Here is a 17,938-nt window from a genome sequence, read left to right as displayed (position 1 = left end):
TTCTCTTTGTTTTCTCTCCTCTTACAATTTATCATTACTCATCATTATTAGCAACACCATTCAAAGAAGATGCTGCAAATTATTACTCTCCTATCTTTATACTTAATAACATTTAAGAACCCCCTTAATCATTTCATGGAGAAGGCAATGGCACCCCACTCCAGTACTCTTGCCTGGAAAATCTCATGGACGGAGGAGGCTGGTGGGCTGCAGTCCATGGGGTTGCTAAGAGTTGGACACGACTGAACGACTTTACTTTCACTTTTCACTTTCATGCACTGGATAAGGAAATGGCAACCCACTCCAGTGTTCTTGCCTGGAAATCTCAGGGATGGACGAGCCTGGTGGGCTGCCGTCTATGGGGTCGCACAGAGTCGGACACGACTGAAGTGACTTAGCAGCAGCAGCAATCATTTCATTACAAGGGACTGGAATGCAAAAGTAGGAAGTCAAGAAACACCTGGAGTAACAGGCAAATTTTGCCTTGGAGTACAGAATGAAGCAGGGCAAAGGCTCATAGAGTTTTGCCAAGAGAACGCACTGGTCATGGCAAACACCCTCTTCCAACAACACAAGAGAAGACTCTACACGCAGACATCACCAATGGCCAACACCAAAATCAGACTGAGTATATTCTTTGCAGTCAAAGATGGAGAAGCTCTATACAGGCAGCAAAAACAAGACCGGGAGCTGACTGTGGCTCAGATCATGAACTCCTTATTGCCAAATTCAGACAAATTGAAGAAAAGTGGGGAAAACAACTAGACCATTCAGGTATGACCTAAATCAAATCCCTTATAATTATACAGTGGAAGTCAGAAATAGATTTAAGGAACTAGATCTGATAGATAGAGTGCCTGATGAACTATGCACGGAGGTTCGTGACATTATAGGAGACAGGGATCAAGACCATCTTCAAGAAAAAGAAATGCAAAAAAGCAAAATGGCTGTTTGAGGAGGCCTTAAAAGAGCTGTGAATAGAAGAGACACTAAAAGCAAAAGAGAAAAGATAAGATATACCCATTTGAATGTGGAGTTCCAGAGAATAGCAAGGAGAGATAAGAAAGCCTTCCTCAATGATCAGTGGAAAGAAACAGAGGGAAAATAGAATGGGAAAGACTAGAGATCTCTTCAAGAAAATTAGAGATACCAAGGGAACATTTCATGCAAAGATAGGCTCAATAAAGGACAGAAATGGTAGGGACCTAACAGAAGATATTAAGAGGTGGCAAGAATACACAGAAGAAGTATACAAAAAAGGTCTTCATAACCCAGATAATCACAGTGTCATCACTCACCTAGAGCCAGACATCCTGGAAGGTGAAGTCAAGTGGGCCTTAGGAAGTATCACTATGAACAAAGCTAGTGGAGGTGATGGAATTCCAGATGAGCTATTTCAAATTCTAAATGATGACGCTGTGAAAGTGCTGCACTCAATATGTTAGCAAATTTGAAAAACTCAGCAGTGGCCACAGCACTGGAAAAGGTCAGTTTTCATTCCAATCCCAAAGAATGGCAATGCCAAAGAATGCTCAAACTACTGCACAATTGCACTTATCTCATACACTAGTAAAGAAATGCTCAAAATTCTGCAAGCCAGGCTTCAGCAATACATGAACCATGCACTTCCAGACGTTCAAGCTGGTTTTAGAAAAGGCAGAGGAACCAGAGACCAAATTGCTAACATCCGCTGGATCATCAAAAAAGCAAGAGAGTTCCAGAAAAACAGCGATTTCTGTTTTATTGACTATGCCAAAGCCTTTGACTATGTGAATCACAATAAACTGTGGAAAATTCTGAAAGAGATGGGAATACCAGACCACCTGACCTGCCTCCTGAGAAATCTATATGCAGGTCAGGAAGCAACAGTTAGAACTGGACATGGAACAACAGACTGGTTTCAAGTAGGAAAAGGAGTATGTCAAGGCTGTATATTGTCACCCTGCTTATTTAACTCATATGCAGAGTACATCATGAGAAATGCTGGGCTGGAAGAAGCACAAGTTGGAATCATGATTGCTGGGAGAAATATCAATAACCTCAGATATGCAGATGACACCACCCTATAGCAGAAAGGGAAGAAGAACTAAAGAGTCTCTTGATGAAAGCGAAAGAGGAGAGTGAAAAAGTTGGCTTAAAGCTCAACATTCAGAAAACTAAGATCATGGCATCCAGTCCCATCACTTCATGGCAAATAGACGGGGAAACAGTGGACACAGTGGCTGACTTTATTTTTTGGGCTCCAAAATCACTGCAGATAGTGATTGCAGCCATGAAATTAAAAGACGCTTACTCCTTGGAAAGAAAGTTATGACCTACCCAGACAGCATATTAAAAAGCAGAGACATTACTTTGCCAACAAAGGTCCGTCTAGTCAAGGCTATGGTTTTTCCAGTGGTCATGTATGGATGTGAGAGTTGGACTATAAAGAAAGCTGAGTGCCGAAGAATTGATGCTTTTGATCTGTGATGTTGGAGAAGACTCCTGAGAGTCCCTTGGACTGCAAGGAGATCCAAGCAGTCCATCCTAAAGGAGATCAGTCCTGGGTGTTCATTGGAAGGACTGATGTTGAAGCTGAAACTCCAGTACTTTGGCCACGTGATGTGAAGAGCTGACTAATTTGTAAACACCGTGATGCTAGGAAAGATAGAGGGCAGGAGAAGAAGGGGACGACAGAGGATGAGATGGTTGCATGGCATCACTGACTCAAGGGACATGAGTTTGGGTAAACTCCGGGAGTTGGTTTTGGACAGGGAGGCCTGGCTTGCTGTGGTCCATGGGGTCGCAAAGAGTCGGACACGACTGAGTGACTGAACTGAAGTCAGTTTGAGGTATATCAGAGTTAGATACTCTCTTTATGCTGTCATCCTTCCTGAAATAGGTGTGTCCAAAAAGCAATAATAAAGGAATAACCAGATTCTCCATTATAAAACAACAGAAATTTGGGAATTCCCTGGTGTTTCAATGGTAAGGACTCTGCACTTCACTGCATGAGCACTGGGTTCAATCCTGGTTGGGGAACTAAGATCCCACAAGTTGTGTGGTGCAGCCGGAAAAACAAAACAAAAATTTAACAATTATAATTAATTTTAGGAAAAATAAAAATATTTTGATGTTACTTTAATTTATATAAAAGTAACCTATTATCCTAAGAATATCCTAACTGGTATAAAGTTGGTAAAGTTAACAGTTTAAATTATTCAAGCTAGTAAATTCTTTTCTGGGAAATAATAAAGTTAAGATTCTTGTAAGCCTGATTTACAACTCACTGGAGAAAATGACTCAGCCATCTCTGAAGAAAGTCAAGGATGAAAAGGACAGGAATGAAATATAATTGATATTCAGAATAAATACCAAAGTTTCCCCTCCTCACCCTCCTCCAAAATCAGGTGTGGATATATTGTTATGCATCTACCAAGCAGTTCATAAAGCTGTGCCATTAGCTACTTACTTATTTCACAGAAACTTCATCAGTATTGGTTAAAACACTACTTAATTAAGTCTATATAGAAAAATTCAGATTTTAGAGACCTATTAAAAAAACTGGTATAAGCTGGGAAATTAGCTAGTTTTTCAAAATCTTTCATTTTATAGACAAAAACTAAGGACAGTGTCATCACCAACAGAATGATACTCAGATGTGTTCTTTCTATAATAAAGAACAAAACAAACAAAAAACAACAATTAAGGACAGGAAGAGGCAGGTGACCTGTCTAAAGTCACACAGTCAGTGACAAAGGGAAAGGTAAACTCTGCTGTCTTGGTGTCTAGTCCACTACTCTATTAACTAGAGTACCTTTTACACAACAGTTAAATGCCAAGACTGATCAACAGCACTAACTTTACAATAAGTATATTTTATGTCTTTACCAATTTATCAGTTCTCTTAGTTTGTGGTCCAACTGTTACAAGAAATGGTTATGAGTTTCAAAATTTAGAAAAAAGGGCTTTTTACACATTCAAGAGACTAAGTGTTTGGCAATTTTTGTTGGCAGCATTTACTTTACAGTTTGAAGATGTTAGGAAATAAATTTAAAATAATGTTCTAAAGCCTAATTAAATAGTTAAAAGTGACAGACTAAAAAATTAATAACTTGTATATAGTACAGAATCATTTTTAAAATAAAGTTTATGAAAGATATGGTAACAGAAATAAATCATTTCTAGTAAACTTTACTTATTCCATTTCTGAAATTACATTCATCCTAAGAACATGTATTACGTAAATACATAATGAAGGGGGGCTGTTTCCCTTCTTTTTCAAAAAGCAGTTATGACAAATTACCTTCTTCTGATGAACGACAACTGTCAGAGAAAAGGTTTTTTAATATTCTCACTCAACAGCATTTCTAGTTAAATTTAAAACTAAAAGAACAAACTAAACTCTTCCGCTTAATTACATAAAAAGCAGAGAGCTCTCACCAAGGTAAAATAGTTGAGAAACAGGTGGCCTAGTGACCTCTGATGTCAAGCAGTCATAAAGCTGAGAACAAATCATTGGAAAGTGTCTAAGTTAAAAGGTGAGGTTGACCAATAAAGAAAAAAAAAAGTGTATGGATTAGGAGTTAATGAGGAAAACACATGTCCTAATTGTACTTTAGGGCAGGAATACATGTTACTTCTACATAAAGTGTCTTTTTTACAGTTACAATTTGAAAAGGTCGGCTAGACTGATCGAAATGAGGATTGGGACAAAGCCCCTGCATGGACTCTGCAAGGCAGTTAAAAGTATCCATCGCCACCTAGTGGCAGCGCAGCAAATGCAGAAAAGCAATAGGCCACCTTCCTGAGTCCTCTCTCCACCACGGGGAGAACAAGGCAAGCAACTGCACTGCAGGGAAAAATATGAAAATTTCTATTAATAATCGTACGTGTATCTTATAAATAAATAAGTATGCAAATATTGGCAACACATGCTGTATAATTTTTTAACAATACCATTTTTAAATTTTCTGTTTATTTAATGAAAAAAGTTTGGGACCACTGTGCCAAAAGGTTAAAACTTTATATTTTAAGATTTTAAAACAAGAACCATTTCAGAGAGAGAAACTAAATTTAATTATGAGTATTTCTTACTAGGGATAATAAAGTTATAAGACATCATTGTCACATAAAGAATATCCAAATTCAAACCATTGTGGATTAGGTGCCTCTTCAAAAACATATTTTATATGTATTAATTAAATTACAAAAATCAAAAAGTACTTACATCCTTAACTTTAATTATGTTATTTGTACAACATCTACACTTTATAATCTCAGATTACTTTCCCTAAAGATGCTAACACTAGGAAGCCTTCCACACTGCTACTTAATATATGCTCACAGAAGGCCAAATAGTTTAATAAATTAAAAGAGGAGATTAAAATATTGAGCACACAAGTGGAAAAACTTCTAATGCTACATTAAAGGTTCACAGATGCAAGATTTCTGGCTCAGCTGCTCTGCTTCCCTTGTTTCTGTGACATACTAGCTGCACACCTCAAGGCATGTTACGTACCCTCTCTAGGTCTCAGTTTTTCCTTCTAAACTATCCTGATGTAGCACAGTGGTTACGGGGCCAGGCTCTGGAGCTGGAACACTTGAGACTGAATCTTGCTCCACTTTCCTAGTTCTGTGACCCTGAGCAAGTCACCTATCGTGCCAGTCTTCTCACCTACATCAGGGATAATAGCAGCTACTTCAATTGGTTTCTGGACAGTGCCTGGCAGGTAGCAAATGACCATTAAAGGGTAGCTGTGAGTATGATCACTGTCACTGTCTTCATCATGGTAACTAGTATTAAGCACCATGCTAAACACTTTGATTACTTTATTTATCCCCAAGCAGTCCTGTTACAGGACTAAGTATTAAAAATTTCCATTCAAAGAGAAAGTCAAAGTATACAATGCTTGGCACATATTAAGTACTACTGAAGGTAGTCAAGTTTTAAAAAAAATTCTAATAAGGTAAATAATCCAAAATTTAATACAGCAATGTCTGGTTCATGTTATTATATCACAAAAACAAATTTAAGGACAAAATCAGAAAGTAATATGTTGGTTTAAAAGAAACAAAAACCAACCACCACGAACAGTTGTCATATATTAAGAACTCTGTACTATATTAAATGTTTCCCTGAATAATCATCCTATATTCTGATGAGATAATTGAGATGCCTTTGAAAAAGCAGCAGCTATATTCCCCACTATAACAAAGGCTCCTGGAACAACAGTTCTTTACTATCATAGGATCAGGGATCCCATTTCAATGTGATGAAAGCCATGGATCCCCTCTCCCCAGAGAAAAGAACATATATACAACATTTAGCACAAAACTTCAGCCAGAGTTTATGGGACCCAGGATGAAACTCTGCACAAAAGATCTAGGACCTTGTCCTTTATATCTTAGTATCCTGTTTTTATTCTTTAGTATAAATACATATATTTTAAATAAATGAATCTGTATTATTTCAGTTACTAATACTTCAATCCACATTACTTCATTATCAAATTAAAGAGGATTATGTGCAGCTACTATGTGTTCTAAACACATCAGCACAGTAAGCACAGCTACTATTTATTTAAACATACCAGAATAGTTAAGTGTTCATTCTGAAAGGGGCTAGTTTCATATTCCCATTGCAAAATAATCTTTTGAAATAAGAAAAAAAAGAAACATGAGAGCAGGAAATGAAGAGATATGATAGATAACATTTACTGTTTTTTTTAAGGAAAACATTAAGACCAGTTTGTGTAATTTTTGAACTTAAATCAACTGTACATAAGGAATTAAGATGTAATAATGAATGGCAGCCTTTGTTGTCTTCCCTCATCCTAGAAAAAAGCCAAAGAATAGTACATTTCTAAGTCCCCACCTATTATTTATTTTAAAATAAGAACACAATATACTACAGTATTTAATCATACATATTAAATAGTAGGTATTAATGTGTATGATGGGGCTTTCCAGGTGGCGCTAGTGATAAAGAACCTGGCTGCCAATGCCCGAGATGTAAGAGACTTGGGTTCAGTCCCTCGGTCGGAAGATCCCCTGGAGAAGGAAATGGCAACCCACTCCAGTTTTCTTGCCTGGAAAATCCCATGGACAGAGGAGCCTGGCGGCCTACAGTCCATAGGGTTGCACAGAGTCGGGCATGACTGAAGCAACTGAGCACAATGTCTATGATACTTGTTTCTACAAGGATTAAATTACAACCTAAAATTTTTTTGATCAATAATTATTGAAGAGCTTACCATTTGGGGGGTCTCGTCTTTTCTCTGTTAGGAAATAAATTGAAAGAATATTATTAGACATATGTAATACAAAAACCAACATAAAAAATTAACTCATCTAAACTGTCTTACTCTTATAAGTGGTTAATAAGAGTTTCTCTGAGGAACTGACATTTGGGCACCATTTGAATAAAGCAAGAGAAGGAACATATTTAAAGGCCCTCAGGAGAGAACAGCATAAAGGCAAAACCATAATACTGGACTGCAGTGAACCAAAGAAGAGTGGAAGGAGAGAAGTCAGAAGGGAAACCAGGGAACTGGAGCATGTAGGATCCCACAAGACATGGGTTAAGGAATATAGACTGTATTTCATATACGATAGGAAGCTCTTACAAGGTTTTGAATACAAATGGCATGATCTAATCTGTTTTTAAAAGTTCTGCCTGGTTATTATGTGGAAAAGAGAGAGTAAGGGGCATACAGTGACAGCAGAGGGACAAGTGAGAGCGTTAGGTAGTCCAGATGACAAACGACGGTGGCTTGGATTAGGGTGGTAGCAACAGAAGTGAGAAACAGACTCGACACGTTTTTGAAGGTAGAGACAATAGGACTCACTGATAGGGTTTATGAAGAACCTCTGTGAGCCAGAGTGACAAGGTAGAGCCAATGCCTTTTACTGGGACAGGGAAGACCAGGAGAGTAGGAGCAGGTCTAAATCAGGTTGGGGAGCCTGGATTAAGTGTTCTGTTCATACATATAAGTTTGAAGGCTATTCTGACACACAACTGGAGCACACAAGTCTGAAGGTCAGGAATGAGGTCAAAGGGGGTAGATAAAATTTTGGGAGTCAGCAGCAAATAGTATTTAAAGCTATGGGACTGAATGAAAGCATAAAGCTAATGAAAACACCTGTAGATGCCTAAGCATGGGGGCAGACAGAAATAACACTGAAAAACTATAGCCAACTAAGGAGGAGTAATACCAAGAGAACTGCTATTAACCTGTTGCATTCATACTCATAGTCTTGCATTCATACTAGGTTTGACACAATTTTCCTTTCATGAAAGTTCAAAAGTGGTTGAAGAATTTCCAACAAACACAATTTCCACAGACTTTTGTAATACAAAATTTTCCAAAATCATATTTCCAAAATATTCCAAATTTTCCAAATACCATAAATAAAAATATAATAAAATATTTAGTTTCTAAACAGTCACAATCCTAAAATTAATAGGATTTAATTGAGGGGCAATTTGAAAATCCTGGCAATGGGAAATACAAATGGATTACTCCATCCGGTGGTCTGATGAAGTCATTTTCTGAAACATTTGATATAAGCACATCCTGTGTCCATGAATGTCAAATCTCTAGTTTCTAAGGTGATGTTACATCTGCATCCAGAGAGGAAATACTTCTTAAACTGGTGGTGACACAAACATGGAAATATGCTGAGATAATGTAAAGTTCAGAGTATAAGTTCTAAAATGCAATTACTTAGAATATAACACTATCCTGGCTTGAGTACCATGTTAAGAAAAAAAGAGATCTTTGGTTGAACTAAAAATGAAAGCGAATGGTGTAAAGTGTTTACTAGAAACATTAGCAGAATAGTGTTTAATCATATCAGGGGAAGTTTTTAGTATCACAGTACTAGTCATACCATGGTTGGAGTACTACATTCAAACCTGAACATCATATTTGAAGCAGGACCATTTTCTAAATGTGGATCATTTGAAGAAGATATAAAAATCTATAGTGCATTCAGAGCACAATATACAGACAGTGAGTCTATAAATTATATTATGTGAGGAATAACAAAATGGAAGTGGTTAAGCTAAAGAAGTGAAGGCCTAAGGAGGGCATGGTAGGTAGATGGCTTCCAAATTAAAACTGGCTGATTATTTGTTGCTCCAAAAGTTGGTCCCCATGCATCTAAGCTAAAGAGAGGCGAGGCTGAAGGCTGACTTAGCATGACAGGATGCCCAGTGATAAATCAGCTGTCTCCCATGTGGGTTTCCATCTTTCTGCTTCTGAAACACTATGACTAAAAGCTTAAGAACTGCATAAACAGAATTCCTGCACCAGGTGAAAGACACCTTTAGGTGCCCTATCTATTTCAAAGTCAATTATTCCACATGGTAAGAAGTGTTTTAAACTTGTTTTTATATTGAAAATGTCACACAGTTTGACTAAAAGGAGTTCCAGGGAGCCTCTGGCCTAGCACCACAACATGTCACTGAAATAGGAACTGAACCTCAAATTCTTCCACAGAATTAAATTCTTCCACAGCATGGAATCAAGCGGTAAACAACCCTGGCTCCAAAAAGGAGTAAAAAACAATAGGTACCTAATAATTCTATTCACTCATTACAAAGAGGATATAATGACAGTGAGGCAACAACTCAGTTCATTTTATTTTCATTTTGCACATTACCTCCTCCTTGGAAACCCATTAAAATAAGTTAACATGTATAAAATGTAACACACGCCTTTATATTCCTGTCCTTTTTCATGATTTATTCCCTCTTACTGGTAAAGCAGATCCTTGAATACAGTGATTTTCAAACTGGGGTAACGTATACTTGGACGTACAAAAAGACTTTTTCAAGGAATATATGAGCATAGCTAGTTTCAAGGGGATCTATTTGCTGGTTGCATCTCCCATAAGCTATTTGTCCTACAAGTGATCTGCTTAAGAAGATGATTCTGGAGAGATTTACCTTTCTCAATCACCCTTTTCCCACTTTACAACAGGAATGCCTGGTAGTTGACTACTGTTGAGTAGTTAGTTCTACATCAATGAATTTAAAGCTCTATATTATCCTGCATCATTTGCTAATGTCTTATATATATTAGAGTCTCATGCATTAAACTAAGTTCCTTATGATTTTATAACATACAACATTAGGTACAAAACAGAAAAAGCAATGTTTACAGATCTTGTTTGCAACTTTGCATATCTGCTTCTAGGCTTGCCTAAAGTCTTTGTTCACAAAATATAGAATACTTTTTAAAATGTGAGTTACAAATAATGAAATAAAAATGCAAACATTAAGAGTCAGTGTATGTTAAATATTATCAACGAAAAAGATTACTGGAGTTCTCTAAAAAAAAATCAACCCAATAAAAATAGTCAGTTTTTTAAAGGGAAAATTAGTGACCTGTTTTGTGTAAAGGGCCAGATAGGAATTACTTTAGGCTTTGTGCTTCATAGTGTTTGTCAACTATCCAACTGTGTTGTGGGAGAAAATATAGTCAAGAACAATATGTAAATCAACAAGTATAGTTGTTTTTAATAAAACTTTGTTTACAAAAATAGATGGTAGAACAGATCTGTCCCGTAAGCCACAGCCAGCTCCTGTTTAAAGAAATTTTTAAAAAATGCTTACCAGATTTCCTTTGTCGTCGTCCCAACAAGTCTGTAACTGCTTTTCGGAATTTTTTTGCTTCTTCTTCATTGGCAAAATTAAGAGCAACTTGACAGGTCTGAAATATTTTCAACAGAAAAGGTAAACAACAAAACCTATAAATTTAGCTTTATTTAACAAAAAAGTTAATAACCAACAAAAGTACATTTCTGAAGAAAGCAACCTTACTTTATTAGCACACAAGAACTTAATCACTTGAATAATTTAAGAAGGCAAAAAGCATGGAGAAGGTAGAGTAAAAGACTACTATTATGTTACAGTAGACACTCAAATGTTAAACTGATACTTCATCTTCAATAAAAAAAAAAAAAAAGAGTAAACAGAATTTGATCCTTCAATAGAGCTCTGTAAACATTTGGATTTGAAAAGGCAAACACTAGAAACACTGATCAAATGCAGATCAACTCTTTCTTTTTTATGATTTTATTTTGCAGCTTAATTACAGGTATTCACGTACATTATTAAAAGTGTGAGAACACACTTGACATTATAATGGCATTTAGTCCACACTTTTATGTATGTACATATATTTACATACAATGACGAAAAATGTGAAAAATAACAAAGAAAGAAGAAAATACATTTTGAAAAGACAGATATATCATCTAATCCAACCTTTTATTGTAGAAAATCTAGGAAATACAAATATGCAAACAAAGAGTATTAAAGTCACTCAATCTAGTCCTCCCTCAGACAACTCCTGTGAGTATGTAGTACAAAAATCATTTTAACATTGTCCCCCAGTACGTTGCTGTTGTTGTCATTGTTTAGTTGCTAAGTTGTGTCCATCTCTTTTGTGACCCCATGGGCTGCAGCCCTCCAGGCTCCTCTGTCCATGGAATTTCCCAAACAAGAATACTGGAGTGGGTTGCTATTTCCTTCTCCAGGGGATCTGCCCAACCCAGGGGTCGAACCCGCATCTCCTGCAGTGCAGGTGGATTCTTTACCCCTCACCCACCAAAGAAGCCCTGTTCCCAGGTACAGGCAATAAATTTTTAAAATTCTGTTTCCCCTGTCTCACTTTCCCTGGTGACTCAGACAATAAAGAATCTGACTGCAATGCGGGAGAACTGGATTCAATTCCTGAGTCAGGAAGATCCCCTGGAGAAGGAAATGGCTACCCACTCCAGTATTCTTTCCTGGAGAATCCATGGAAAGAGAAGCCTGGTGGGCTACTGTCTATGGGGTTGCAAAGAGTTGGAGAGAAGTGAACAGCTAACACTTCATTTTAGTACTCTTCTAGGCCATGAATTATTCTTTCACAAAATAATTTGTATGGCAATATAATCTTCAATATTTAAAAGTTACCATGGATTAGGGGTTTCATTTTTATAGACAGGAAAACTAAAATTCAGAGAGTTAAACTATTTGTCCAAAATCACACAGACAGGTTAAAACTATATAAGACAGAGAAGATGAAAAAGAAACCTCTTCTACATGCCAAATTACATTTACATTCCTCTCGGAAACCTTTTTTTTCCCTTAAAATCTTAGCCATTGCTTCCTATTAAGCCGTAATATCTGTGACTAGGCTTTTAAAAGTAAAATAACTCCTTATATTTTATACAATGGATTTACACAAAAAGCACATACTTTCCACAGACAAATGTAAACGCAATTACACTAAACAGGGAAATAAAGGAAATATGACTTACATCTCCAGCAAAGGTATGAAAATATCCTCTAGGACTATTATATACAAAGTTATTGTATAGCTCTTGTTCCCACAATAGTTTCCCATCCTAGAAAAAAATAAAAGTTGAAATAAGAGTCACCAATAAGAAAACCTCTAGGAATAAAAAAGAAAAGGAACAAAAATAAAGGAGATGACTCATATTAGGGCACTGTTTATATTAATAGCCTTTACACACAGAGCACATATATGTACAATACATAAACAACATATCACACAATTTAATAAGTAGCAACAAAACAGTAAATATTGGTTGTTTCTTTCATAAAAATTACATACCAAGTGAGTTGAACTCAGTATGCTAAGATATAATCTTGTTAGCCAAGCATTTCCAAATATATACTTGGTCAAATACATATCTAGAACAATTACTAGATCATCAATGTTAGAAGTGGTAAGATTCTTTTGTACATGCACTGATTATCAAAGCATAGTTCTATCAGCAGTATTTAGAGTGTACATATCAAGTATTACTGGATTTCATTCTTTTTTCCTCAATTCTGTAGACACTGAGAGGGTCAAATATGCCTTCTCTGTACTGTTCATTAACAATCTTTGAATTTCTAACTTTTGCAGAGTGGTCTCCTAATTAATTGATTTATTATTAATAAATTATCATTAATTCTCCAAAATTAATTCTGATTAATTAATTCTCCAAAAGAATTGATGCTTTTGAACTGTGGTGTTAGAGAAGACTCTTGAGAGTCCCATGGGCAGCAAGGAGAACAAACCAGTCCATCCTAAAGGAAATCAGTCCTGAATATTCACTGGAAGGACTGATGCTGAAGCTCCAATACTCTGGCCACCTAATGAGAAGAACTGACTCACTGGAAAAGACCTCGATGCTGGGAAAGATTGAAGGCAGGAGGAGAAGGGGACGACAAAGGATGAGATGGTTGGATGGCAACACTGACTTAATGGACATGAGTTTGAGCAAGCTCTGGGAGTTGGTGACGGATAGGAAAGCCTGGCGTGCTGCAGTCCATGGGGTCACATGACTGAGCAACTGAACTGAACTCCTAATTAAACATTGGTATAAGTACTATCAATCATGAGCAGAAAGAGAATGATGATTGAAGTGTACAAGGTTAAACTATGGTTAAGGGATCCATGAGTGACTGTCATATCGATAGCCTTAGTATAAGAAATATAATTAACCTTAATACCAAATGTGGCTAATTGTAAGTATTTAGCAATGGTTATCTATAATTGGAGATGACTGGTTAAGGAAATATAATCACAGCCCTATTCTGAAATGCAAGGTTCCACCTAGACCACCAATTCAAAAATATTTTAAAATGCTGTACACATGTAATGGGGCCTCCCTCATAGCTCAGTTGGTAAAGAATCTGCCTGCAATGCTAGAGACCTGGGTTCAATTCTTGGGTTGGGAAGATCTCCTGGAGAAAGAAATGGCAACCCACTCCAGTATTCTTGCCTGAGAATTCCATGGACAGAGGGGCCTAATGGTCTGCAGTCCACGGGGTCGCACAGAGTTGGACATGATTTAGCAACTAAACCACCACCACACACATTATGACCTTTATAATGGAATCCCCTTCTTCTCAGTGGAGTTCTATGTATATCTGCTTTCTAAATAGTGCTTCTCCTTGCTGATGAGAAATATATCAAAGGACTTAGGAGTGTCTTTTAAACTATGCATGTGTTCCCTACCCCCTAGAATTCGCTGCTATGGTTAAACTCCTGTTAGTAACAGGAGTACACCACATCTCTCAGCTGTCTTGAAGTATGTGAAATGGGTGTTACAAATTACTAATTTACAAAGGGCAGTGACTTAAACTTACTCTCAGGAAAATACTCTGCAACAGACCCAGATGGTCAGTGCACTTTACAAATAAATAAGCCAAAGCCCAGAAAAGTAAAGCAGTTTGATTACACCCTATTTAATCATAAGTACTGTCCAGGAGTTTATAGTTTTTTTTTTTTTTTTTGTAACTACAACCCTATTATACTTATTGCCACACATAAATATTAAGTAAGGAGGCTTACCCACAGAAAAGATTTTAAAAGATAAACAGAGACTTCATCTCAGCAAAAAGATGATTTTTACAGTGACTATCAGAGATGAATTCCTGACAAAGGGCATCCAATCTAAGACAAGGTGGATTTACACTTGAGACAGAGGGATACAAAGCTGGGAAAATCTGAATATACCTATGTTGAGAAACAACATAAAATAGGCAGCAAATACATTACTATAGATATTGTATAATACTTTAAATCCAGGCTGCAGTAAATAAGAACATACCAAGCTAAGATACACTTCTGTAGTTCCCTGCAAGAACTATATATGCTAGTCTGTGATGGACAGGATGGAATAAAAAGAGTATCATTAGAAAATAAGAGAATGTGGGCAAAGTCCAAATCCAAAAGAATAAAAACAGACAAACCAGCAAAACCTTTAATATGTGGACAGATAAAATGGGCAACTATTCACATTTGGCTTAGGGTTTACTGCCAATTTGATCACAATGCCCATGCTTCAATATCTCAAACCAAGCTTCACTCATCTAACATTAAGTATAATTTAAATATTACATAAAGGATAAACAAATCTATACTAAATTACAATTGAGGTAGAAAACCTAATCATCTACACTTTAAGTTAAGGCAAAACAAAACTCACCTTGATATCAAATATTCTTAAAAAATAAGATCTCTGTGGATTGTCCTTAACAAGACAAGCAACACCACTGCACTTCTTTGACCACATACAGTTCCGATCTGCTGCATATAACTGTACCACTGCCGAAGACATGGTCTGCAAAACATCAAATTTATAGCCATTAGATTAAAAATTACACTATGATAACTGAGCCCCTACTAACACCTTGAATGCAAGGAGACTGAACCAGAACCCCCTGCCAACCTGCTCCTAAATTCTGGACCCGAAGAAACAAAAACGTAATAAACATTTATCATTATTTTAAGCTATGTTTTGAACTAATTTCTTATGTAGTAATACATAACTAATACAATAACTATACTAAAAATAATTATTGAAAGTTAATATGCATTGAGGTTTAACATGTATAAGGAATGCGCTCATAAGCACTTTTAAATATAACGCAATTTTTATTACTATTAAAGCTTCATTTTATGCTTAAGAAACCCAAGGTTACAGAGGATACTTTGCCCAATATCACACAGTTGAGTAGCAGAATTGAAATTAGAATCCAGGCAATTTATAACTTCAGATCCTGTATTCTTACTCCCAGTACTATATACTATTTCCCAATAAAATGAAGTGAAAGTTGCTCAGTTGTGGTCAACTCTTTGCAACCCCACGGACTATACAATCCATGGAATTCTCCAGGCCAGAATACTGGAGTGGGTAATCTTTCCCTTCTTCAGGGGACCTGCCCAACCCAGGGATCAAACCCAGATCTCCCACAACTGCAGACAGATCTTTACCAGCCAAGCCACCAGGGAAGCCCATAAAATGAACATCTGAGCAACAAAGTAATAGCTATTAGTAAAGTCTGACTTCTATAAAATAGTTAACCCCTTAAATATAGGTACTAAGATTTATAGGTAATAAGCAAGATTTATGCTTATTAATTACAGTGCTGCTAACTTTGAACATATACTGAAAGATGAATTCTAACATCTCCTTTTTTAAAGATGGTAAAACTGAGGGAAAAAAAGATTTTAAGTGAAGTGCACCTGGCCACACTGCTTGAAAGCTATAATGAAGATATGGAAACAATCTGAGTGACTATTGTTCTAATTCTCCCATTACCCTTTTAGATGCACAGGAAAGGAGTTAATTCATTGTGTACAATGGATACCTTAGAACATGCATTAGGGTTTTGTAGCTACTACCTCCCTCATGACGATATCATGATACAATCGAAACTTTCATTTAATTCTAAATTAAGTTTCCTATATACTACAATTCATGGGGTCGCAAAGAGTCGGACACGACTGAGCGACTGAACTGAACTGATATACTACAATCTAACATGGAACTATTATTCAATTCCAATTTTTGTAAGAGTAATACACCCATTTACAGGTCAGCACTTATAAATCCTCTGAAAACAATAATTTTTTCTGACCCAGAAATCTTACTCCTAAACTAGAAATTAAGGAAATAATATAAAATAAAACTAAAAATTGTATTTTTAATATAAATAAAAACAAAATATTTATATAAATATAAATTATGTTTTAAAAACAGAAGATATTTAAACAACCACAAATAGGAGACAATTATGACTTGGTACATCAGTTCAATGAACACTGGGCATTGTGAAAAAAAGACAGACTACATTAAGATTTAGAGATGAAACTGTTTTGGGTTACATAACTATGCCTGGGGAATGCCTTCTCTTGATAAGAGAATTTCAAAGACCAATTAATAAACTCAGAAATCAGTGCTCTGCTAGAGATCAAAATTTCAGAAAGACTTTCCCAGGTAACAGTGATTGATGATGTTTTTAACTTTTGCAGACCAAACTCATCTTTATATTTCATAGACAGCCATGAACAGGACACAAAGCAGCAGGAAAAATTCCACAAGAGCCAGTTGAAAAATTACGAAGACAGCTCAGAAACTAGGACACTGGGTTTTAAAAAAGTAGACTGAAGAATGTGGGTGTGCCCTTGGCCTGCTTAGAACATACCAGTGAGCTGTAAGTGTACAGTCTTAACATGACACCTCCACAGGCACTGTGACCCTAAACCCCTAGCATTGAAAATATCAGAAAAAAAGATTTTGTATCTATTAACCAAAGATGTTAAAAATCAAGTTGAAAACTTAAAAAATCAGATGAGAAAACTTGTTTTCCAAGGAAAATTCATATAAATTCCAGCTCTTTTAATATGGTGCTATAAAAATGTGGTTATTTCTAAAAAGAAAAACAATTAGGAATTTAAATACCAAGAAAAAGTCCTAAGAAGCTTCTGACTTTATTATTTAACTAGAAAACAAGAAGTTACAGCTTGCAAAAGAAAAAAAATGTATTATTAAAGAGTTTGAAATTCCGTTATGGAAATTCCCTTGTCAAAGGAACAAACATTAACAGTGCAAAACACTGTCTGGGTGTATATATGGACTTAATAACAATCACAAATACCCCCAAATCTCATTTAAATATTTACATAAATGTAAACCAAAATCTAAGATCTGGCAAACAATTTTATATTCTCTACACAAGTATGGTTGGTGTTATAAACCTTAGTCTAAAACAATTTACAAAATTGTAATAGTAAAGAACACAACTAATATGCAATTTTCAGTAATACAATTTTTAAAATTTGGTACAATGTTACTGTCAGTCTAAGTGTGCCTATTTCATTCCTTCTTAAACTGTCAAAGTCTGAAAACTATATATTACAGCACCTTATAAAAGCCTTTTCTGATTAATTCAGAATAATTATAAAGACTAGCATAACATTTAATACACAAATGCCAGAAATAATAAAAACAGTGACTATCCCTAAAACTCTAGATTGACAGTGGCTTAATTAAGTTTTTAAAAACATTCCTTCCATTCCTTTAATTACAGCTAATCAACTCAACTACTTCTTGTCTTTCATAATCAAGAAGGTATTCTTGAAAAACAACCTATGGACAA

At 36.0% G+C, this 17,938-nt stretch overlaps 1 protein-coding gene across 1 annotated transcript in view; it reads right to left on the bottom strand.

Moving 5' to 3' along the window:
- WASL (Wiskott-Aldrich syndrome-like) overlaps window positions 1-15,647 on the bottom strand; it is a 40,054-nt gene extending 24,407 nt beyond the window's left edge. The window contains exons 1-4 of the mRNA XM_010831734.1: window positions 14,983-15,647; window positions 12,298-12,384; window positions 10,604-10,700; window positions 7,236-7,259 (exon numbers count right to left, since the gene is read on the bottom strand). Of these exons, the coding sequence (XP_010830036.1) occupies window positions 7,236-7,259; window positions 10,604-10,700; window positions 12,298-12,384; window positions 14,983-15,114 (340 nt within the window). The 5' untranslated portion in view covers window positions 15,115-15,647. The remainder of the gene's footprint in view (window positions 1-7,235; window positions 7,260-10,603; window positions 10,701-12,297; window positions 12,385-14,982) is intronic.
- Between the last annotated feature and the right edge of the window lie 2,291 nt (window positions 15,648-17,938).

The sequence above is a fragment of the Bison bison genome, unplaced genomic scaffold (assembly GCF_000754665.1).
Source record: "Bison bison bison isolate TAMUID 2011002044 unplaced genomic scaffold, Bison_UMD1.0 scf7180017864530, whole genome shotgun sequence".
Classification (NCBI taxonomy): Eukaryota; Metazoa; Chordata; class Mammalia; order Artiodactyla; family Bovidae; genus Bison; species Bison bison.
Note: the sequence above shows the minus strand (reverse complement) of the source record. Positions and strands in the feature narration are given on the sequence as shown.